Genomic DNA, 16,058 nt, shown 5'->3' on the forward strand with positions numbered 1-16,058 from the left:
CGTCATCGCATCCTCAATCTTCTGATTCGACCGACCCGGCCCAGACCCATTCTTCGCCCGCTGCGTGCGATCCCGCTCCTTAATCTCCAACCGCTCCAGATGCTCCTTCGTCTCCTTCTTATCCTCCTGCTTGATGTCCCAGGGCGCCGCGTACCATCGTCTCTGCTCAATGGCAGGGATCCGAGGACTGCGAGACAGACCCTTCGTCTGCACCGGGAGGGCGGAGGAGAGGCAAGTCAATGCCGTCAACGAATACGAGGCGATGCCTCGAGTCCGGGTCGCCCCCGGACAGACGAGACCCAGCCCGCAGCCGGGACTGGCAGCGAAACCGAAAGCACGGATGGACCGCATTATGGGGCGGTCATCGGCGGACGAAAGAAGAGCATGAGCATGTAGATGGCGAGGGATCGTCAGGGACCGGGGTTTGGGGACGAGATGCCAAGATAGAGGTTAAACAGGTATAATAGGCAGTCGAGTAGGTAGGACAGGATAGGATGTCAGGCTAAGATAGTAGGGGGGTTAGTTGACTGGAAACAATCAAGGAAAGAAGGTATATAACGAACCTGGCCAGACCGGACGAGAGCCATTGCTGGCGGATGGCATCATCCACGGTCGAATGCCTTGTTGGCGGCGGCAAGGAAGACCCCCGACGTCATGCTGAGTCAGCGGGCGGGTCGGTCTATTCTTATCCTTTCCTCTGCGCTGCGGATTGTGTTGGCGCGGGTGACATGTCGATGATGTCGTTTTGTTCCTGGATTCGAGATGGTGTGGATCGGAGTAACTCTGTCTTGGTGTGCTACGGTAGCGTCGATGGCTGGTGTTGTTCTCTAACGTGGTACATGCATGTCTGATAGAACTATATAAATCATCCGCCAACTAATCCTACTAGACATGTCTTGCAACTTTCGGTACCTACGAACAGCAGATACTACCACCTGTACAATTCTAGAGACCATGAACCGGACAATTCCTGTCAAAGACTCGACAGAGCACCAGTCACAGCGCAAAAGGAGGGTCAGCTGTTGGCCAGCACTGCCGTCCGTCGCACAGTCACGGTATACATGTAGGAGCCTGACTGGGAACAAGGTAACACCCGGAATCAATAGCCGGCACTGGGTCACCGTGATTCATTAGGTAGGTACTAGGTATGGTATTCTCTCATCTTCATTCTTGTACAAACTTGGCCAGGGAAGGGGAAGGGTCAAGTGAATTGCAAAATTCCGCCGAAGATAGGAAGAAGATATGAAGCACAGAGCAGACATGAGGCGAAAAAAAAAAAAAAAAAAAAGACAGAGAAAAAAAGACTGCTAGCCACCACTGATAAATTTATAATCATATCGCATTCATTCTGTTCTGTCATCCACGCGTTGAAATCCGGGAGAGTCGCACCATGTGGTCAATGCGAGAAAATAACAGATACATGAAAATAAACAACAACAAAAAAGGGGGAGGTGTCGATCTATCTGGATATTCCGAGTCGTGTCATAATTCGTAACGTCATCAAAGTTTTTTTTTTGCCGATTCTTTTCTTTTCCCTCCTGTGGCGACTGCGTGTTTTGTTGAAACCAGTGAACGATTATTTCTCGACCAGGACGATGAGCAGGATTTTATCTACGGGCCACGGCTTTCGAATGCCAAAGCCCTCGACGGCCCGACGGGTCGGTCACGATCGATTCGCCCGCCCTCGTAGCTTTCAGGGCTGCTGCCTCCGCTCCTGCTCTCGCCGCTGGTCGAGATGTCGGTGTCGTCCCCATAGCGAGGCTTTCGACCGGTACCGATCGCGACCGGAATGCCCTGGACCACGCCGCCGTGGTCGTGACCCGCCGGATACATGCCGTCGTTGACGGAGAAATTGCGGCAGATGAGGTAGGCCCGCATCGCTGCGCCTTCCCGAGCCAGGGTCTCGTTCTCGCAAACGATATCCGTCTGGTACTCACGATTGTTGACGCGGACGGTGCAGGTGAATCCGGATGTGCTGGCATAGGATTCGTACTGGGGTTCTGGCCAGCGCCGGCGTCGGCAGAGACCTATACACCTGGTTATTGGTTATGCTCTCTCGATTTCTGAGATGGTGCATGATTCGGAGTCAAGACACGCGGGTGCCCGTCCCGCCTCCACCCCCGGAGGTTCCAAACAGATCAATGCGGGCATTGATAGGGGAATTCTAGACGATTGATCCCAACTGGATCAATGCCTGTTCCTGATCTCTGCAGTGATTTGCTCTTGCGTTTGCTTCTTTATTTAGAATCAGGGACGCAGCGAAATCGGGCAAATCAAGGACAGGAAGACATTGCACAAGATCCTTGGAGCCAATGGGGCAACAAACGGAGATCATCTGAGGGAAAACGGGGGCGTAGATGGGGACAGGCTTTGAACAAAAGGACCCTACATACTGGCAAGGTAGAGAATATAGTACATCGTCAAAGGATCGGGTGGATGCCCAATGGAATGTAAGGGGCCGGGGCGGTTCGAATCACTTATTCGCTGCCTTGGATCTGTCGACACTGCACAGTATCCTGGCAATCACACAAGAGGCATTGAAGCAAGCCTACTATGTGAACAGCGTTTGTTGATGCCCAATGGCCACGTTCCCATATGACGAGCAGCGAAGCGGTGATTCCGGTACGGTCAAACCCCTGGCCCTCGTGGGAACGGTCAAGCTTCGTATAGCTCGGGGACAAACAGAGACTGAGAACCGTGGAAATTGGAGGTTGGGGGAATGATGGAAGACCAGTAGTATACGCTACAATGACAGAAAGAAAGGCAAGAGCCACGAAAATAGGGATTAACAAAAAAGAAAAAGAAAGACGAGGGCGATGGTTCTTCCTGCTAGCCCTAGGTATAACCAGCTCAAATAAACGAGTGGGGCTCCATTGAACAACAATTCAAGACTGGCTTCGAATAGTCCACGGAAGAAAAAGGGAAAATGAAAATTAAAAAATTAAAATTAAAAAAAGGGCCCAGAAAGAGGGCAAAATAACGGCCTCAAGCGGTGCAATTGAGCAGCTCCACCCAGATTGGCGGAGGAAAAGCCAAGTAACAGGCGAATTCCATAATCCATTGCGGACCCCTCGAGGCCATTAACTTTCCATCGTCTCGACTCGTTTCTTTTTGGGCGAAGGGAAAGACGGACAAGCGTTGAAACGCTGATGTGCTGGCATGGCTCCTTGCCAGTGATCCAACACTAGGAGATCCTCCATCTGCCACGGTGTAATTCGCCGCCGATCCAGGCGGCTCGGATTGGCATTGTCGAATGCCAGAGCAAATCGTCATTCTCTTTCTCCCTGCAGAATGGATAGAAGTCGGTGATCTGGCCAGGGAGCGATCCTGGCGTTTTCTTTTCCTGGTTCTTCCTTTGTCTTTTTTTTTTTTTTTTTTTTTTTCTCCCCTTTCTTTTTCCGGCGCCTTCTTCGGACTGTCGAGAAGCCCGTTCAATTAATCCCCGCAGTTTGTATCCAGATTTCATGGAATGAGAATCAATAAGAATCCCAAGCTCTTTTTTGTTTTTTTTTGTTTTTTTTTTTTTTTTCTTTCTCATTCTTACTCCTTCCACCCCTAACGTTGTGAAAGGCCACTAATGCATACCATAACGATTCCAAGCTAGAGAGGGGGCTCATGTCGCGCGAAATTCCAGAAAGAAAAAGAAAGCATGCCCCGGGATGACTACGATCAGACAAAGGCTCAACTCCGTGGCGTTGAGACCAGCGCGCACCGCCAATGATAGAGGTCGCCACAATCGAATCCGGGTCGTAAAGTAACGTAGGAGACGATCGCCGTGGACCAACGACCGCGTTCGGTACTCGGTAGAGACTCCGAAAAGAAAGAGGGAGAAATCAAAAGACACAGGTCTTTTTTCTCTGCGCTGCGCTGCCCCTCATTTCTGGTCCTCTCGTCTCATTCTTGCAGGATGGACCGACCGGCGAGTTCCCATTGCCTCGGGATCAAAATCCTTTGGCAGACGGAATGACTGGGATCCATTGCTTGGACTCCATCGAACGAAAGCAGTCCAGGTCCAGAGCACAGTCCCTGACTGACACCCCCGACAGAGCAGAGAACCGTGGGACGTTTCATTCCCCGACGGATAGAAAAGGATCGTCTGGCTCTGGATTCTTCGATTCCTGCGTTTGACGGATCGGCGGCGGATTGGTCCAGCCCTTTTTTCTGGTTCGTGGTTGACAGGCAGGCATCGGATGCACTGATGAGTTGGCAGCTTGTCGCTTCGTGCGGCGGGGAATCCATGCCACCTTGACACGAGAGAGGCATGGAAATAATCACCACCCTGCCGATTGATTAGCCACAGATGCTTTCGGGGAATTCGGTTTCGATTCTGAAATTGCACCACCCTCATTCTTTTCCCTTTTTACCCCGGACTGCAGCGGATTCCTCGGTGGCTGCAGGTCGGTGCCTTCTTGTTTCCCTTGCGGGGCGGAGGGCAACCGGACTGTGGCTTGTCCATTCATTTTATTTCTAGGGGATTTTTCTTTTCCTGTCGCTGTCTATTAGAGGAATTGAGATGGTCGTAATGACTCAACAGTGGATGGAAGTGCATGGTGCCGATGGATGGATGGATTGACTGCTAGATGGACTGAGGGGAAATCGCCGGCGTCGATGAAAATCCCCCTGAAAAAGACGGAAAAAGCAAAGCCTGCACAGTCCGCCAACCAAATGGCATGACAACACAGGGCAGCGATGAAGTCATTCGGCTGACTACATGGTTGTAGAAAGAGAGAATGAATGACGGTACTCGCATCGCCATATCAATCCCTTGCTTCTTGCTTTATCCAGATGGTCACTAGTCATGAGCTGCCTCGTGGTTGGGTTACGAATAAGAGAAGTTCCCAACGGGAGGAGGTCTACCAATATGATACAAAACATCACCCCGGTCTACTACACAACTTCCGGGTTACCTGAGCTAGAGCCAATCCTTCAATTCTTGACCTTCTTGGAATGAGGCGTTTCTAGGTCTCAAACGGTTGATGCTCGTACCAAGCGCGCATCTCCTTGGCGGCCTGGTGCGGGATCACGTAGAGGGGGTGGACGGCTATCAATCGGTCTCGCTTGTCCAGGACGCTGTCAGCCGGTCCGTTCGAGGCGTCAACGTGAGAGTACTTCCATGAGAATGCCGACGCAAACTCATCCTTCGAGCTGGTGCTAGTGTCCGTGTGGTAATGATAGTATTGCGCCATACTCAACCCCGTGAGTGTGTAACATGTGTGGTACGAATCCGGGTGCCTTCGTTGCTGATTGTCAGCACCCCCCCAAGAGATCGAAAGAGGGGAAGGATGACTTACTTCCCGGGCTTATCTCGGAGTCCCCCGTTCTTAGACTGACAGCAGGAGAGGATGTACCTGGTCAATCCTTCTCGACTGTAGAGACTGCCAGTGGTCTGCTTCGGGGATGCAGCCGGTTGGGTACCGTCTAGCGCGGACTGGAGCAGCGGCCAGCAACTTCCGACCCAGTGGCTGTAACATCCATCCACCAGTTTATTAGTCCGTCCCGCGAACCCTCCTTCGGGAGCATACTGCCTGGCCGAGAGCCAGGACAGGAGCAAAGGGACGTCCATGCATCTACCATGGTCAGAGGGAGGACAGAAAAAAGAAAAGAAAAAAAATGGGCAAGGGACGGATCTGGTAAGTCCGATGCAGCCACTCACCTGGCTATGGTCACCTCGGGCTTTCCCAAGATGCATAGACATGCCAAAGCGCAGAACGCATAAGCACCATGCGCCTCTGCTCCGGGACTCCCGGAAATACCTCCTTCAAACGTTTGGCCTGCCGGCCGTTATCAATCGTGTCCAATGATACCAAGAGTGGGATGTAGCCTTACATCTTGCAAGATACTCAGAAAGGCCGCTTGTGAAGGACTCCAGTCCGTATTGTCGAGCTTCGGCGTCAGGGGGAAGTGTCAGGGGTAGATCAAGCAGAGATATAATGACCATTGCGCAGTAAGCGCCGCTAACATGGCACCCAATTAGCCAGGCTGCCACAATTTACGAGATGGAGGAAATTCGATTGCTTACCGCACGTCCTCTTCCCCGCCCTCGCAGACCCTGAAGCCGCCGTCGGCCTGCTTTAATCTCCCGAGCCATCTCCACCTGATTAAGGGGTTAGAGGAACAGCGTTGGGTCTGGACAAGACTTTTTGGCGCACAGCTCACATTGCGTTTCGATCAATCAATTGGAAGGCCTCCTGGCCGCCCACCATGGCAAGAGACAGCACGGCAGCATAGCTGGACGCGCAATGGGACATCTGGCCATGTCCACCTCCAAACCCACCCGTGGGATTCTGCATCGATTTGAAGGTAGACGTCACGCTGTAAAAGAGAGAGAGAGAGAGGCATTTTCAGAAGATGTCCATGTAACCGAAGATCATGTCTAACCGCGCCGGTCGAGTCTACAGGACCGCGCAAGCAAACCAGCATCGACTTACCGATAGTTGAATTTACTGGTGTCCTCCTCCAGTAGACACAAGCCCGCCAAGGCCCAGTAGACCAGCCAAGGACGACTGGCATCCAGGCCGACGAAGGAGCCGGGGTAGTCCTCTAGGGAGTCATAGAGGAAGGCGATATGGTCGTCGCGTTTGAGGGCCGGCACGCCGAATCGATTCAGCGTCCCGCGTTGGCTGCTCTGAGTGCCAGCGAGGAATGGCAGGCATTTGGAGACGGTTTCATTCTGAAGGTCCGTTGTCTCGGTGGCGAGCGAATCTCGGATCTGAGGCAGCTCCGTAAAGAGCGGCGGGATCCCGGGCTGGGCCTCGGTCTCAGTCATGGTAGCAGTGGTGCTGCGCTGCTGTTTGACTAATGGGTGATTCCGGTAATGAACTGCAGGCGAGGAGCGGCCGTTGGTCTGTAGACTGGGTCTGGAGCTTCTGGCGTCTGATTTGCCTGTCGCGGGCGTTTGCGCGGTCGAAGAGAAGCGAACTTTTCGACGATGTTTCCCGGACGCTGCAATGACCGGCATAGACTCATTCAATCCCGTATTTATTCCCGCACAAAAATGGATTATTGCAGAGCGAAATTGAATGATCTGGTTTGGAGTACTACTTCAATGGTGGTCACTGCGATTGTCCGTGGGAGGTCAATCGCTGGCTGGCATCCATTGTTCTTTTTTCCCGCCGGTCAGGTGGGGCTCCCCCTCCAAACCTCAGGCTCCGTGAGGGAATGCCTTTTCTTTTCTTTTTTCTTTTTCGTTCTTTTCTTTTTCTTCAATCTCGCTTCCCTTGTTTCAAATTGGCTGGCTGATTCGGCTTATCCTTTATATTGTTTGCTCGTCGAGTTCTATACTCCTGGAAGCCTCCCCAACCGAGGGCCAGCCCTGCCTAAGGCCAGCAATGTCCCGTGACCGCCAAGACGCGCCATCCACAAAGGGTTAAGCGCCCTGCTGACTCCCTCTTACAGTCTCACTGCGGAATAGTTTTACGCTGCGAATTGACTAAATTCTGAATCCTAGCTCGCCCTAGCTTGATGATCGACTCGCTGGATGAGGGGTAGACAATGGACTTGATCCGAGACACCCTTTCAGACAACACATGTCGCTCCTGTGCATGTTGATCCTCTCGACGACAGAGGTAGATCTTTCCTGGTCCTATGGATTTGCCAGCCTGTCAGGATGACCCTGGAATTGCTAAACCCGCTGCGTTCTCACCCACAGCAGGTAACCACGCTACTGTGTAATGTGTATCCAACCTGGGCGTAACCAGGTATAATGGTCCCTACTAACCCACTAGTGCTACGTAAGTCATGATGGCCTGCAGCTGCCCTGCCCCCCTCAGGATTCGAAAACTCAACATCGGGGATGGTGCCATCCAGGCTCGATGAATCGGGCTCGATTCCATGAGGACCTCTCACCACGGATGCAACGTGCATGTGGAATGCTAATAATAATTCGTCCCCGTCACTTAAGCGCCGATACCCTTTTTTTTTTCGGCACCAGTGACCCAAAGACTGACGCGTTTGGCCGATTTGTTTTGATTTCTTGCGGCCGCTGGCGTGGCTAGCTGCGAGTCAGAACCGAGAGCTTTTTTATTATTATTGTTTTTACGATTTCTTATTTAGTATTTTTTGGTGGCGGACGAATGGAGTTGACGGCCAGCATCCAAAAGTGGGGCCCACGGGCCCTGATTTCATATGCACGACGTTTTTCCTACGGTTGGGACTTTCCCACTTGCCTGCAGTCACCCTTTGCCTTTTTTTTTTTTTTTTTTTTTTACTTGGCTTGTTCGCCTCGTCGCCAACCCTTCCAGTCAACCTTCCCGTGGAGAATGTGCAGGACTCCGCGGTCTGTCGCCTTGCCGTTTATCCATCGTGACTTTCTCCCTGGGATTGAACAGGGTTTGTTGAGAAGCCGGATCTGATCTATCCACTCTTGGCCACGAAGCCGTGCGTGCTCATTCTTACCTGGGCTATTCGGATTCAATATTTGGTCATCATCACGAACCTAGTTAAGAGTGACTAGGGACTAGACGGTTGAGTTCAGATCGGAGGCGGCAAAAAACCGACCTAAATAAACCTAAAATGCGCGAGCCAAAAATGGGATCCAATAGGTATGGACTCCGAATACTCTAGGAGGTGTATACATCCTACGGCGGCTGGACAGACGCATCCATCGAGATTCATTCAATCGACAAACCCCCCCAAACCAGCAACGACGCGGGATTGGAAGAAGAGAGAAAGAAGGGAGCCAACGGCAGCCAGCTTATCACGATGGTCACGGTCTATCTCACCATCGTCATCTCGTCTTCAACCTTACGGGCTGCAGATTAGATGGCCCGGTGCTTGGAAGGATGCCCGTACAGTAGTGTAATTTTTGGCTGGGAGCTACTGCAGCGTCAGCGGACTCGTTGGCAACAAGTCAACATGTGTGCTGCAGTGATTGAGTCTGGACGGGGGACGGCAGCTATTATTGGCAGTCACCCGAACCGGCCAGAAGATGCTATTCTTGTTCTTCCCTTACGGAGGAGGTGTAGGAGGTATTGTACCCGGGAGACGAATACTACGCTGTACTGAGTCGAGGATGGAACCCGGAACTGGGCTCATGCCAATAACATGCCACCGCCGTCACCACCACCGCATCGCCCAAGCGGTCCCCACCCGTACGTCGCGATACGCCGGTGGCCTTTCAGTCGACGACGGGGGGGTTCCGAGCCGGGCGTATTGCCACGGCCTCGCCAGGCTGTCGATCGGCGACATGTGCCAATTATTAGTCACGGCCATCCCAGCTGCACCCGATCTTGACGGTTCCCACTGATCTGCCTTTCCCGAACGCGCACCCGTGTCTCATCCACGGAGTAAACCGCCGCAGTACCGTGGTATCCAGCGCCGGGTTGTTCTTATTCCATCTTCATCCGACGCATGCGCAGTACAGCAGAACAACTGGCTGCCCGTCGCTTCCCCCGCTTCGCCTGTTATTCCCTGTTGACTCATCGGCCTTCCCCTCCTCGGTCTCGTCTCCTCCCCGCTCTCTCCTGCATTCCACGGCAATGATATCATCGCTGTCAATTGTTGTCAATCGCTGTCTTTTCCTTCCTTCCATTCCATCCCCCCCGTGAAATGTCGCATGTGGCTGAACACGCCGAGGTGAGGAGGTGGTAACGGAGTTGGGACCCGGAGGTAGGTAAGAATCCGGAATCTGCATCGGTGGGTATCCTTTTCCACTAGCAGTCTAGCGAACAGTGGTCCATTGGCGAGAGATCGGGAAAGATTATCAGACTGATCAAGAACCTAACACCGGAAGGGGAAACCGTGTCAATCATGTATTTACCTCGAATTTAGGCCGAGTCGATCTTAGTGGAGGTACTACTGCGTAGGTCGACTTCCTAGCTACTGGTATTTTTTGTACCGTACGTGGAACACACGGCACCAGGTATAGTAATATACCTGGGTACCTACCACCTACGGTAAGGTAGGAGGAGGAGGAGGAAGAGAAGAGAAAACGCCACAGCGACGAATGCCAATGGAAAGACCCCCGTGGCATTTGCAGGGCGGCGGGTGACCCAGCCTCCCTCCCCCCCCCACTCCGATAGCGAACGCTCCTTCCTGCCAGTCCGCCAGTCCGAGAGTCTCCTAGCGCATCTCCGGCCGACGCACCTCCCGCCTCACCGCTGCTTTGGCTCCCCACCGCTTCACGCCGCCATCTGCTCTTCTCGCTTTCGCTCCCCGGATTCTGGGCTTTCTGCTCTCCCGAAGCCCTCTCTTCCCCTCTGGCTTCGCTGTCATTTCCATTCCATCCCTCTTATTTGTTTTTTGTATCACCCCCATCTTGTCCGGCCTGTCTTTTATATCATTATTTTTTATTTCTATTTTTTTTTGTCATTTACTCCGTACTGTTTTTTATTTCCTCGTCATTCTCGTTTTTTATTTCTTTTTTTTTTCTTTTCTTTTTTTTCTATCTCCCCATCCCTCCGAAGGGGAATTCTTTTTTTCCCTTTTTCTTTTTTTCTTCTCTTCTCTTTCCCTCTCTCCCTTGTTGGTAAATAGTTTCAAAAGTGTGACAATGTCAAATGTTGATATATCGAGTGACGGCTTCATCGGCCTGGACTATGACTCGAGGGGGTATACTATTCAGCCTCAGTCATGGCCCGTGGCGGTGGACCAGCAGCAGCCTGCCCACCGAACGGAAGGAGGGCGAGATATCTCTCCCTTGCAAACCAGCGGTCACGCTTTCGAACAGTCGGTATCTCAAGATCCCAACTTGATGGTGGACTGGCAATTCCAGCACTTGCAACCCCACCTTCAGTACTCTCATGAAGAGGCCTCGTCCGCTCCGCAGTTCACGGCCGCAAGTTATGGCATGCCCATCCAGTCGTCGCCAGTCGATCTGATCTCGGGAACCCAGGCTCAGATGAGCACCAGCCTTCTCGACGGTCCCTACTTGCCTCTCTCCGCTCCCGTGGACATGGTGCCGTTCCCTTACCAGGACCTTCAGACCGAACTCATGGCCTTCCCCACGGATCATGGCCTTCCCGACATGTCGTACGCCGCGCCGCAGAACATGATGGGCGGCAGCTCGCCCGCCGACACCTACCTCGAGGTTCGGTCCTTGACCAGCTCCAGCAGCGACAATGGCTGGAGTACCATCGAGCCGCGTCGTTCCAACGAGTTCTCCTTCCCGGAACAGGGCATCTTCATCAACCCGACCCAGACCCTGCACGACCGGAGCCTCTCGGAATCGTCCTACTCGACCTCCTATGGCAGCTTCGTGGACCTCGCCAACCCCGTCAACTCGCCCAGCTCCGAAACCAACTTCGAGTCGGCCTTCAACAACTCGGTCAACCGCCGGGTCTCCTACGACCACACATCGCACGGCTCGCAGTCGCCGACGGCGGTGAGCCCCGTGGCCATTGTCCGGCCTATTCCCGTCCCCATGAAGAAGCCTTCGTCGTCACCGACTCGGTCTTCCGGGTCGCAGTCCTCGGCTTCTCCGCCAAGCCGGAAGCCCTCGCGAAAGAGCCCCATTGCCGCGAAGACCGCCGAGACCAAGGTTCGCAAGCAATCGCAGAACGGAAAGCCGGAGACCGAGAAGCGAGTCGGTAAGCGTAAGGGTCCTCTGAAGCCGGATCAGCGAAAGCAGGCCAGTGAAATCCGCAAGCTGCGTGCCTGTCTGCGCTGCAAGTTCCTCAAGAAGACTGTTCGTTATTTCCCCCGTCCACCATTCAGCTTGATTATACATCTGCAGTCCGCTAACCCCGGTGATTATAGTGCGATAAGGGCGAGCCCTGTGCGGGCTGCCAACCTTCACATGCTCGGTTATGGCAGGTTCCCTGCACGCGGATTGACATCAAGGAGATTGGGTACTTCATGAAGGATTGGAAGGCAGACTATGAGCGCCATATCAGCCTCGGATTCTCCGTCGGAAACATCAAGGGTTTCTCAGACCAGGAGCGGACCCTCTTCATCACCCATGGCTATGGCCAAGTTCTTCCGATCAACGCCCGCGAGGTCTACGTGCGGGATGAGCAGTGCTTCAGCGTCGACTGGGTTGAATCGATGCACCGGGAACCCACGCAGTACGAGGTGGAGACCGCCAAGCTTTCCGCCGGAATGGAGGGGATCTCGCACGCTTTGCTGTCCGATTACCTTGACCGCCACATCGATGGCAACGGCACTTTTGAGAAATTCGTCGATGACTACTTCGAGGGCACGCCGTTCCTGACGCAGATGCTGAAGACCGCGTTCCGGTACTACTTCCGCACCAAGCTGCCAGTCATCCGGAAAGCCTTGAAGCTCATCATTGCCTACAACCTGACGCTCCACGTGACCATGGTGGAAGGCTTGGGTGAGGAGGAAGGGTTCCTCGGAAAGATCCAGGAAGGCTCGTCGAAATTCAATGGCAAGACGATGGCGCCCGTGATGATCAACTTCCAAATCAAGTGTGCCATGGCCAACATGTGGCGTGAATTGCAGAAGGACGTTCTGGAGGAACTGTCGAGTCTCTACTCGAGCGTCTACAGTGGCGACAAGCTGAAGAACTGGCCAACCATCTTCATCCTGGCGTCGATCCTTCTGGCGGTCTGGGAAGAGATGCAGTTCGATTGCCATTACCGCACTCCCGTAAGTTCCCCGTTCGACGGCAGCCACGCTTACCGATCGCTAACATGCCTCCAGGATGCCGCTGCCGTCGAAAAGTTCTGCAACGACATGGAGACGACGCCCGTTGGCGTGATTGTGGGTCTGTTCCAGGCTATCTCTCAGAAGCTGCCAGCATTCACGGATTGGGAGACCCAAAAGCATCACCACCTGCTGCACTCGAATCCCGACGTCTGCAATGCCATGACCGAGGTCCGCCAGCATGTGACTCAGTATGGTAAGAAATGCAGTCTTCGGTCCATCATGACGACACTTACTGACCCACCCGACAGAGAGTTACCTTCGGAGTCGCTCCGGCTCCAAGTTCAACCGCAACGACTTTGACTGTTTATCCAACAAATTCATCTCCCGACTTGTGATTCGGGCGAACTAAATGACACCACCGGAGAATGAGGTTTTTGCACATGTTTTTCCCGCAAGCAAATGTGTTACGGCTTCTGTTTATTTAAGATGACGGCATCTGCACGATATGAAACTATGAGATATGCCGGCATTTACGATTATGAGACTCGCATCAAGCCATTCTTAGCGACTACGATCGTTCCCACTCAACTTCTGTCTTCTACCGTCTCGGCTTCTGTTTTTTTTCCTTTTTTTGACTTTGTTTTTTTTTGATTTAGTTAACCGTGTGCAAAATTTAGCCCGAAGCATCTGTCGTTTTTTGTCGATTTCTCCTTTCCTGTTTCCGATCCACGCTCTTTCTTCACTTCTCAGTGGTATACCTTTTTCACGCACAGTATTTCCAGCAGCGATGATGAGGATCACGAATGTCATGATAACTGTACGGTCACGAAATGTTTGGCAGCAGCAATGACGAGCGCAACTGAGTTGCCGACGCGTGCTGGAGGCTAGTTCTCGCTTCATGATGCTGCAATTTTTGCATTTGTGTCCTTGATTTAGCGTGTGTGTGATGTGAATGCAGTTGTGGTTATGTTGATTCAGAATATTTGTGTTGTTTCCATATTGGAGTCTCGGGGGCTCTTGGGAGGTGGGCGGCAGGGAGTCCCGAGCTCAGTTTGTGATTTTGTGGCGTGCTAGCATGCCATCTCGCCTCGCTTAGTCTCGCCAGTTGAGCTAGTTTGCAGGTTTTGAATATTATTTATATACAAACTCAAATCGATGACCCTTGTAGTGGAAGATACTACGTGTCGGATTGTCGAGGACATCACCAGAGACGGGCCAGCCGGAGTGCCTCAGGTACCCCGAGCGGGGCGCCGGAAGCGACGATCACCTGACCCGTCCCGTCGGCCTGAGTGCCTTAGCGCCGTCTAGACCTCGCCGTAGTCGGTGAATCGTGTCCACCTTTTCCCCTCGTTGGGGCCGTAAGCCCGCTTTCCCACGTCATCGCCTTTGCTCGGGTATGACGCATTGCGCGGAAACCTGGGGAGAAACAGATGAGCAGCAAGAACAACAAGAGCAAAACACAGGAGGGACAAGGTCAAAGACGGAATCCAAACGGCAGGGGTTATGTCAGCCATGTGGTCCTGGTAAGGCCGGACAAGGAACCTGAGGCATGAAGGCTTCCGCGAGCGATGCCGACTGGTGGCGTCAGTGGCGGGTGCGGACGGAGTTCTGTCGCTCTGACCTGTCCTCACGGCCAGACTCCTTTGTATGCCATCATGATTAGCGGAATCATTCACCTCAAATAAAATCAAATAAAATCAAATAAAATTCAGTAAAATTCAGTAAAATTCAGTACCCCAAAAAAAATTCAAATTCTCTCACACTTCCCCCCCTTTCAGACCATGGATGCCGCAGGAGAGGACCTCCTGAGTCATTGGCCGATAGCCACCCTTTCTAGTAGTTTCCCCAACTTTCAAGCCAACGGAGTAAGAAGGGATCGCCCGGTGACTGGTCCGGATAATGAACAGGGAGAGGGAAAGGGAATAGGAATGGGAAAGGGAATGTGCCAGGAGGTACCAGAACCAGAGCCAAAGCCAGAAGCGTCTCAAAGGCACTTCCTCACGAATTGACCGCCATCTTCCGGTCTTGCATCACGTTATCGGCCAATTCCTGGTTGGGCCTGACTAAGGCGCTTCGCCTCCTTTGCCTCCCCTCATCGGCCGGTGCCTGCCTACTTAAGCCTTGTCTCCTCTGCCTTATCTCTCCCCTTCTCCTTCTTCCAACTCTCCTCCCTCTGGTTTCACCTCACTCCTGACACACCTTCCCCTCTCTCTCGCTATCTCTACACATAACTGAAAACCATCTCACATCCTCGTCTACTACAACTGTACCTATCTCACCTGCCTCCGTCGCCATCATGCAGATCTTCGTGAAGACTCGTAAGTTCTCCCCTGCCCCTGTCCCCTGCTTGGCTCTCTCGCCACCTCAGGTCAGATTCTAACCCTCTGCCTTTGATTAGTTACCGGCAAGACCATCACCCTTGAGGTCGAGTCGAGCGATACCATCGACAACGTCAAGTCCAAGATCCAGGACAAGGAGGGCATCCCCCCTGATCAGCAGCGTCTGATCTTCGCTGGCAAGCAGCTGGAGGATGGTCGCACCCTTTCCGACTACAACATCCAGAAGGAGTCCACCCTTCACCTCGTTCTCCGTCTTCGTGGCGGTATGCAGATTTGTAAGTTCCCGTTGGTCGCCACGGCCCATGGTTTCGCCACCCGGTCGTCATCTCATACTGACTCATCTCTCTAGTCGTCAAGACCCTCACTGGAAAGACCATCACCCTTGAGGTTGAATCCAGCGACACCATCGATAATGTCAAGTCGAAGATCCAGGACAAGGAGGGTATTCCTCCCGACCAGCAGCGTTTGATCTTCGCTGGTAAGCAGCTGGAAGATGGTCGCACTCTGTCCGACTACAACATCCAAAAGGAATCCACCCTCCACTTGGTCCTTCGTCTGCGCGGTGGTATGCAAATCTTCGTCAAGACCCTCACCGGAAAGACGATCACCTTGGAAGTGGAGAGCTCAGACACCATCGACAACGTGAAGAGCAAGATCCAAGATAAGGAGGGCATTCCACCCGACCAGCAGCGTCTCATCTTCGCCGGAAAGCAGCTTGAAGATGGCCGTACCCTCTCCGACTACAACATCCAGAAAGAGTCCACTCTTCACCTTGTCCTTCGTCTCCGTGGTGGTATGCAGATCTTTGTCAAGACCCTGACTGGCAAGACGATCACGTTGGAGGTGGAGAGCTCGGATACGATCGACAACGTCAAGAGCAAGATCCAAGACAAGGAGGGTATCCCTCCGGACCAGCAGCGTCTGATCTTTGCGGGCAAGCAGCTCGAGGACGGGCGCACGCTGTCTGACTACAACATCCAGAAGGAGAGCACGCTCCACCTGGTTCTCCGACTCCGTGGTGGAAACTAGGGGATGATCGTCTTGATTTTGCATGGCGTTTGGTTTGACTTTTCTACAGGCTTTTGACAAATTTGCTGGGCAATACCTTCTGTATCACCATGGCCATGGTGCATTACATAGTTCTATCCTTTACTTTACCTTGACCTTCAACAA

General features: G+C 52.9%; 7 protein-coding genes across 7 annotated transcripts; 2 read left to right on the plus strand and 5 right to left on the minus strand.

Annotated features, from left to right (window-relative positions):
- Positions 1–1,485: 1,485 nt before the first annotated feature.
- On the minus strand, positions 1,486–2,701 carry P170DRAFT_27245 (uncharacterized protein). Its single transcript, XM_024843150.1, has 2 exons — positions 2,394–2,701; positions 1,486–2,027 (listed from the first exon to the last, which is right to left on the minus strand). Exons 1-2 carry the CDS (start codon positions 2,416–2,418, stop codon positions 1,612–1,614), a joined length of 441 nt encoding a protein of 146 aa, XP_024710244.1. The 5' UTR covers positions 2,419–2,701; the 3' UTR covers positions 1,486–1,611.
- Positions 2,702–3,706: 1,005 nt separating this feature from the next.
- Positions 3,707–4,465, minus strand: P170DRAFT_27316 (uncharacterized protein). Its single transcript, XM_024843152.1, has one exon. The coding sequence runs from the start codon at positions 4,346–4,348 to the stop codon at positions 3,875–3,877; it is 474 nt and encodes a 157-aa protein (XP_024710245.1). The 5' UTR covers positions 4,349–4,465; the 3' UTR covers positions 3,707–3,874.
- On the minus strand, positions 4,463–6,958 carry P170DRAFT_483737 (CAAX farnesyltransferase subunit beta RAM1; the record flags this gene model as incomplete). The annotated part of the gene is made up of 7 exons (XM_024853908.1): positions 4,463–5,232; positions 5,292–5,567; positions 5,654–5,771; positions 5,827–5,954; positions 6,020–6,094; positions 6,157–6,312; positions 6,429–6,958. The coding sequence occupies 7 exons, from the start codon at positions 6,956–6,958 to the stop codon at positions 4,959–4,961; spliced, it is 1,557 nt and encodes a 518-aa protein (XP_024710246.1). The 3' UTR covers positions 4,463–4,958.
- A 2,332-nt stretch (positions 6,959–9,290) lies between these two features.
- P170DRAFT_27978 (uncharacterized protein) lies at positions 9,291–10,229 on the minus strand. The gene is made up of 2 exons (XM_024843186.1): positions 9,758–10,229; positions 9,291–9,658 (listed from the first exon to the last, which is right to left on the minus strand). Exons 1-2 carry the CDS (start codon positions 9,968–9,970, stop codon positions 9,338–9,340), a joined length of 534 nt encoding a protein of 177 aa, XP_024710247.1. The 5' UTR covers positions 9,971–10,229; the 3' UTR covers positions 9,291–9,337.
- Positions 10,230–10,489: 260 nt separating this feature from the next.
- Positions 10,490–12,955, plus strand: P170DRAFT_470377 (Zn(II)2Cys6 transcription factor domain-containing protein; the record flags this gene model as incomplete). Its single annotated transcript, XM_024852749.1, has 4 exons — positions 10,490–11,623; positions 11,695–12,546; positions 12,601–12,799; positions 12,855–12,955. 4 exons carry the CDS (start codon positions 10,490–10,492, stop codon positions 12,953–12,955), a joined length of 2,286 nt encoding a protein of 761 aa, XP_024710248.1.
- Positions 12,956–13,758: 803 nt separating this feature from the next.
- P170DRAFT_432471 (uncharacterized protein) lies at positions 13,759–14,228 on the minus strand. The gene has a single exon (XM_024848269.1). It carries the CDS (start codon positions 14,058–14,060, stop codon positions 13,851–13,853), a length of 210 nt encoding a protein of 69 aa, XP_024710249.1. The 5' UTR covers positions 14,061–14,228; the 3' UTR covers positions 13,759–13,850.
- A 614-nt stretch (positions 14,229–14,842) lies between these two features.
- Positions 14,843–15,914, plus strand: P170DRAFT_421579 (ubiquitin family protein; the record flags this gene model as incomplete). The annotated part of the gene is made up of 3 exons (XM_024847373.1): positions 14,843–14,864; positions 14,945–15,160; positions 15,235–15,914. The coding sequence occupies 3 exons, from the start codon at positions 14,843–14,845 to the stop codon at positions 15,912–15,914; spliced, it is 918 nt and encodes a 305-aa protein (XP_024710250.1).
- Positions 15,915–16,058: the final 144 nt, after the last annotated feature.

This window comes from Aspergillus steynii, assembly GCF_002849105.1.
Source record: "Aspergillus steynii IBT 23096 chromosome Unknown P170scaffold_1, whole genome shotgun sequence".
Classification (NCBI taxonomy): Eukaryota; Fungi; Ascomycota; class Eurotiomycetes; order Eurotiales; family Aspergillaceae; genus Aspergillus; species Aspergillus steynii.

What these genes read in the sequence shown, in the direction of transcription:
- P170DRAFT_27245 (XM_024843150.1), bottom strand. Translation starts at nt 2,418, where the DNA reads ATGTACTATATTCTCTACCTTGCCA. An exon ending in CTATATTCTCTACCTTGCCA is followed by an intron (nt 2,028 to 2,393) that starts GTATGTAGGGTC and finishes CCAGGTGTATAG; the next exon opens with GTCTCTGCCGACGCCGGCGC.
- P170DRAFT_27316 (XM_024843152.1), bottom strand. Translation starts at nt 4,348, where the DNA reads ATGAGGGTGGTGCAATTTCAGAATCGAAACCGAATTCCCCGAAAGCAT.
- P170DRAFT_27978 (XM_024843186.1), bottom strand. Translation starts at nt 9,970, where the DNA reads ATGCCACGGGGGTCTTTCCATTGGCATTCGTCGCTGTGGCGTTTTCTC. An exon ending in CGACTCGGCCTAAATTCGAG is followed by an intron (nt 9,659 to 9,757) that starts GTAAATACATGA and finishes ACTGTTCGCTAG; the next exon opens with ACTGCTAGTGGAAAAGGATA.
- P170DRAFT_432471 (XM_024848269.1), bottom strand. Translation starts at nt 14,060, where the DNA reads ATGGCTGACATAACCCCTGCCGTTTGGATTCCGTCTTTGACCTTGTCC.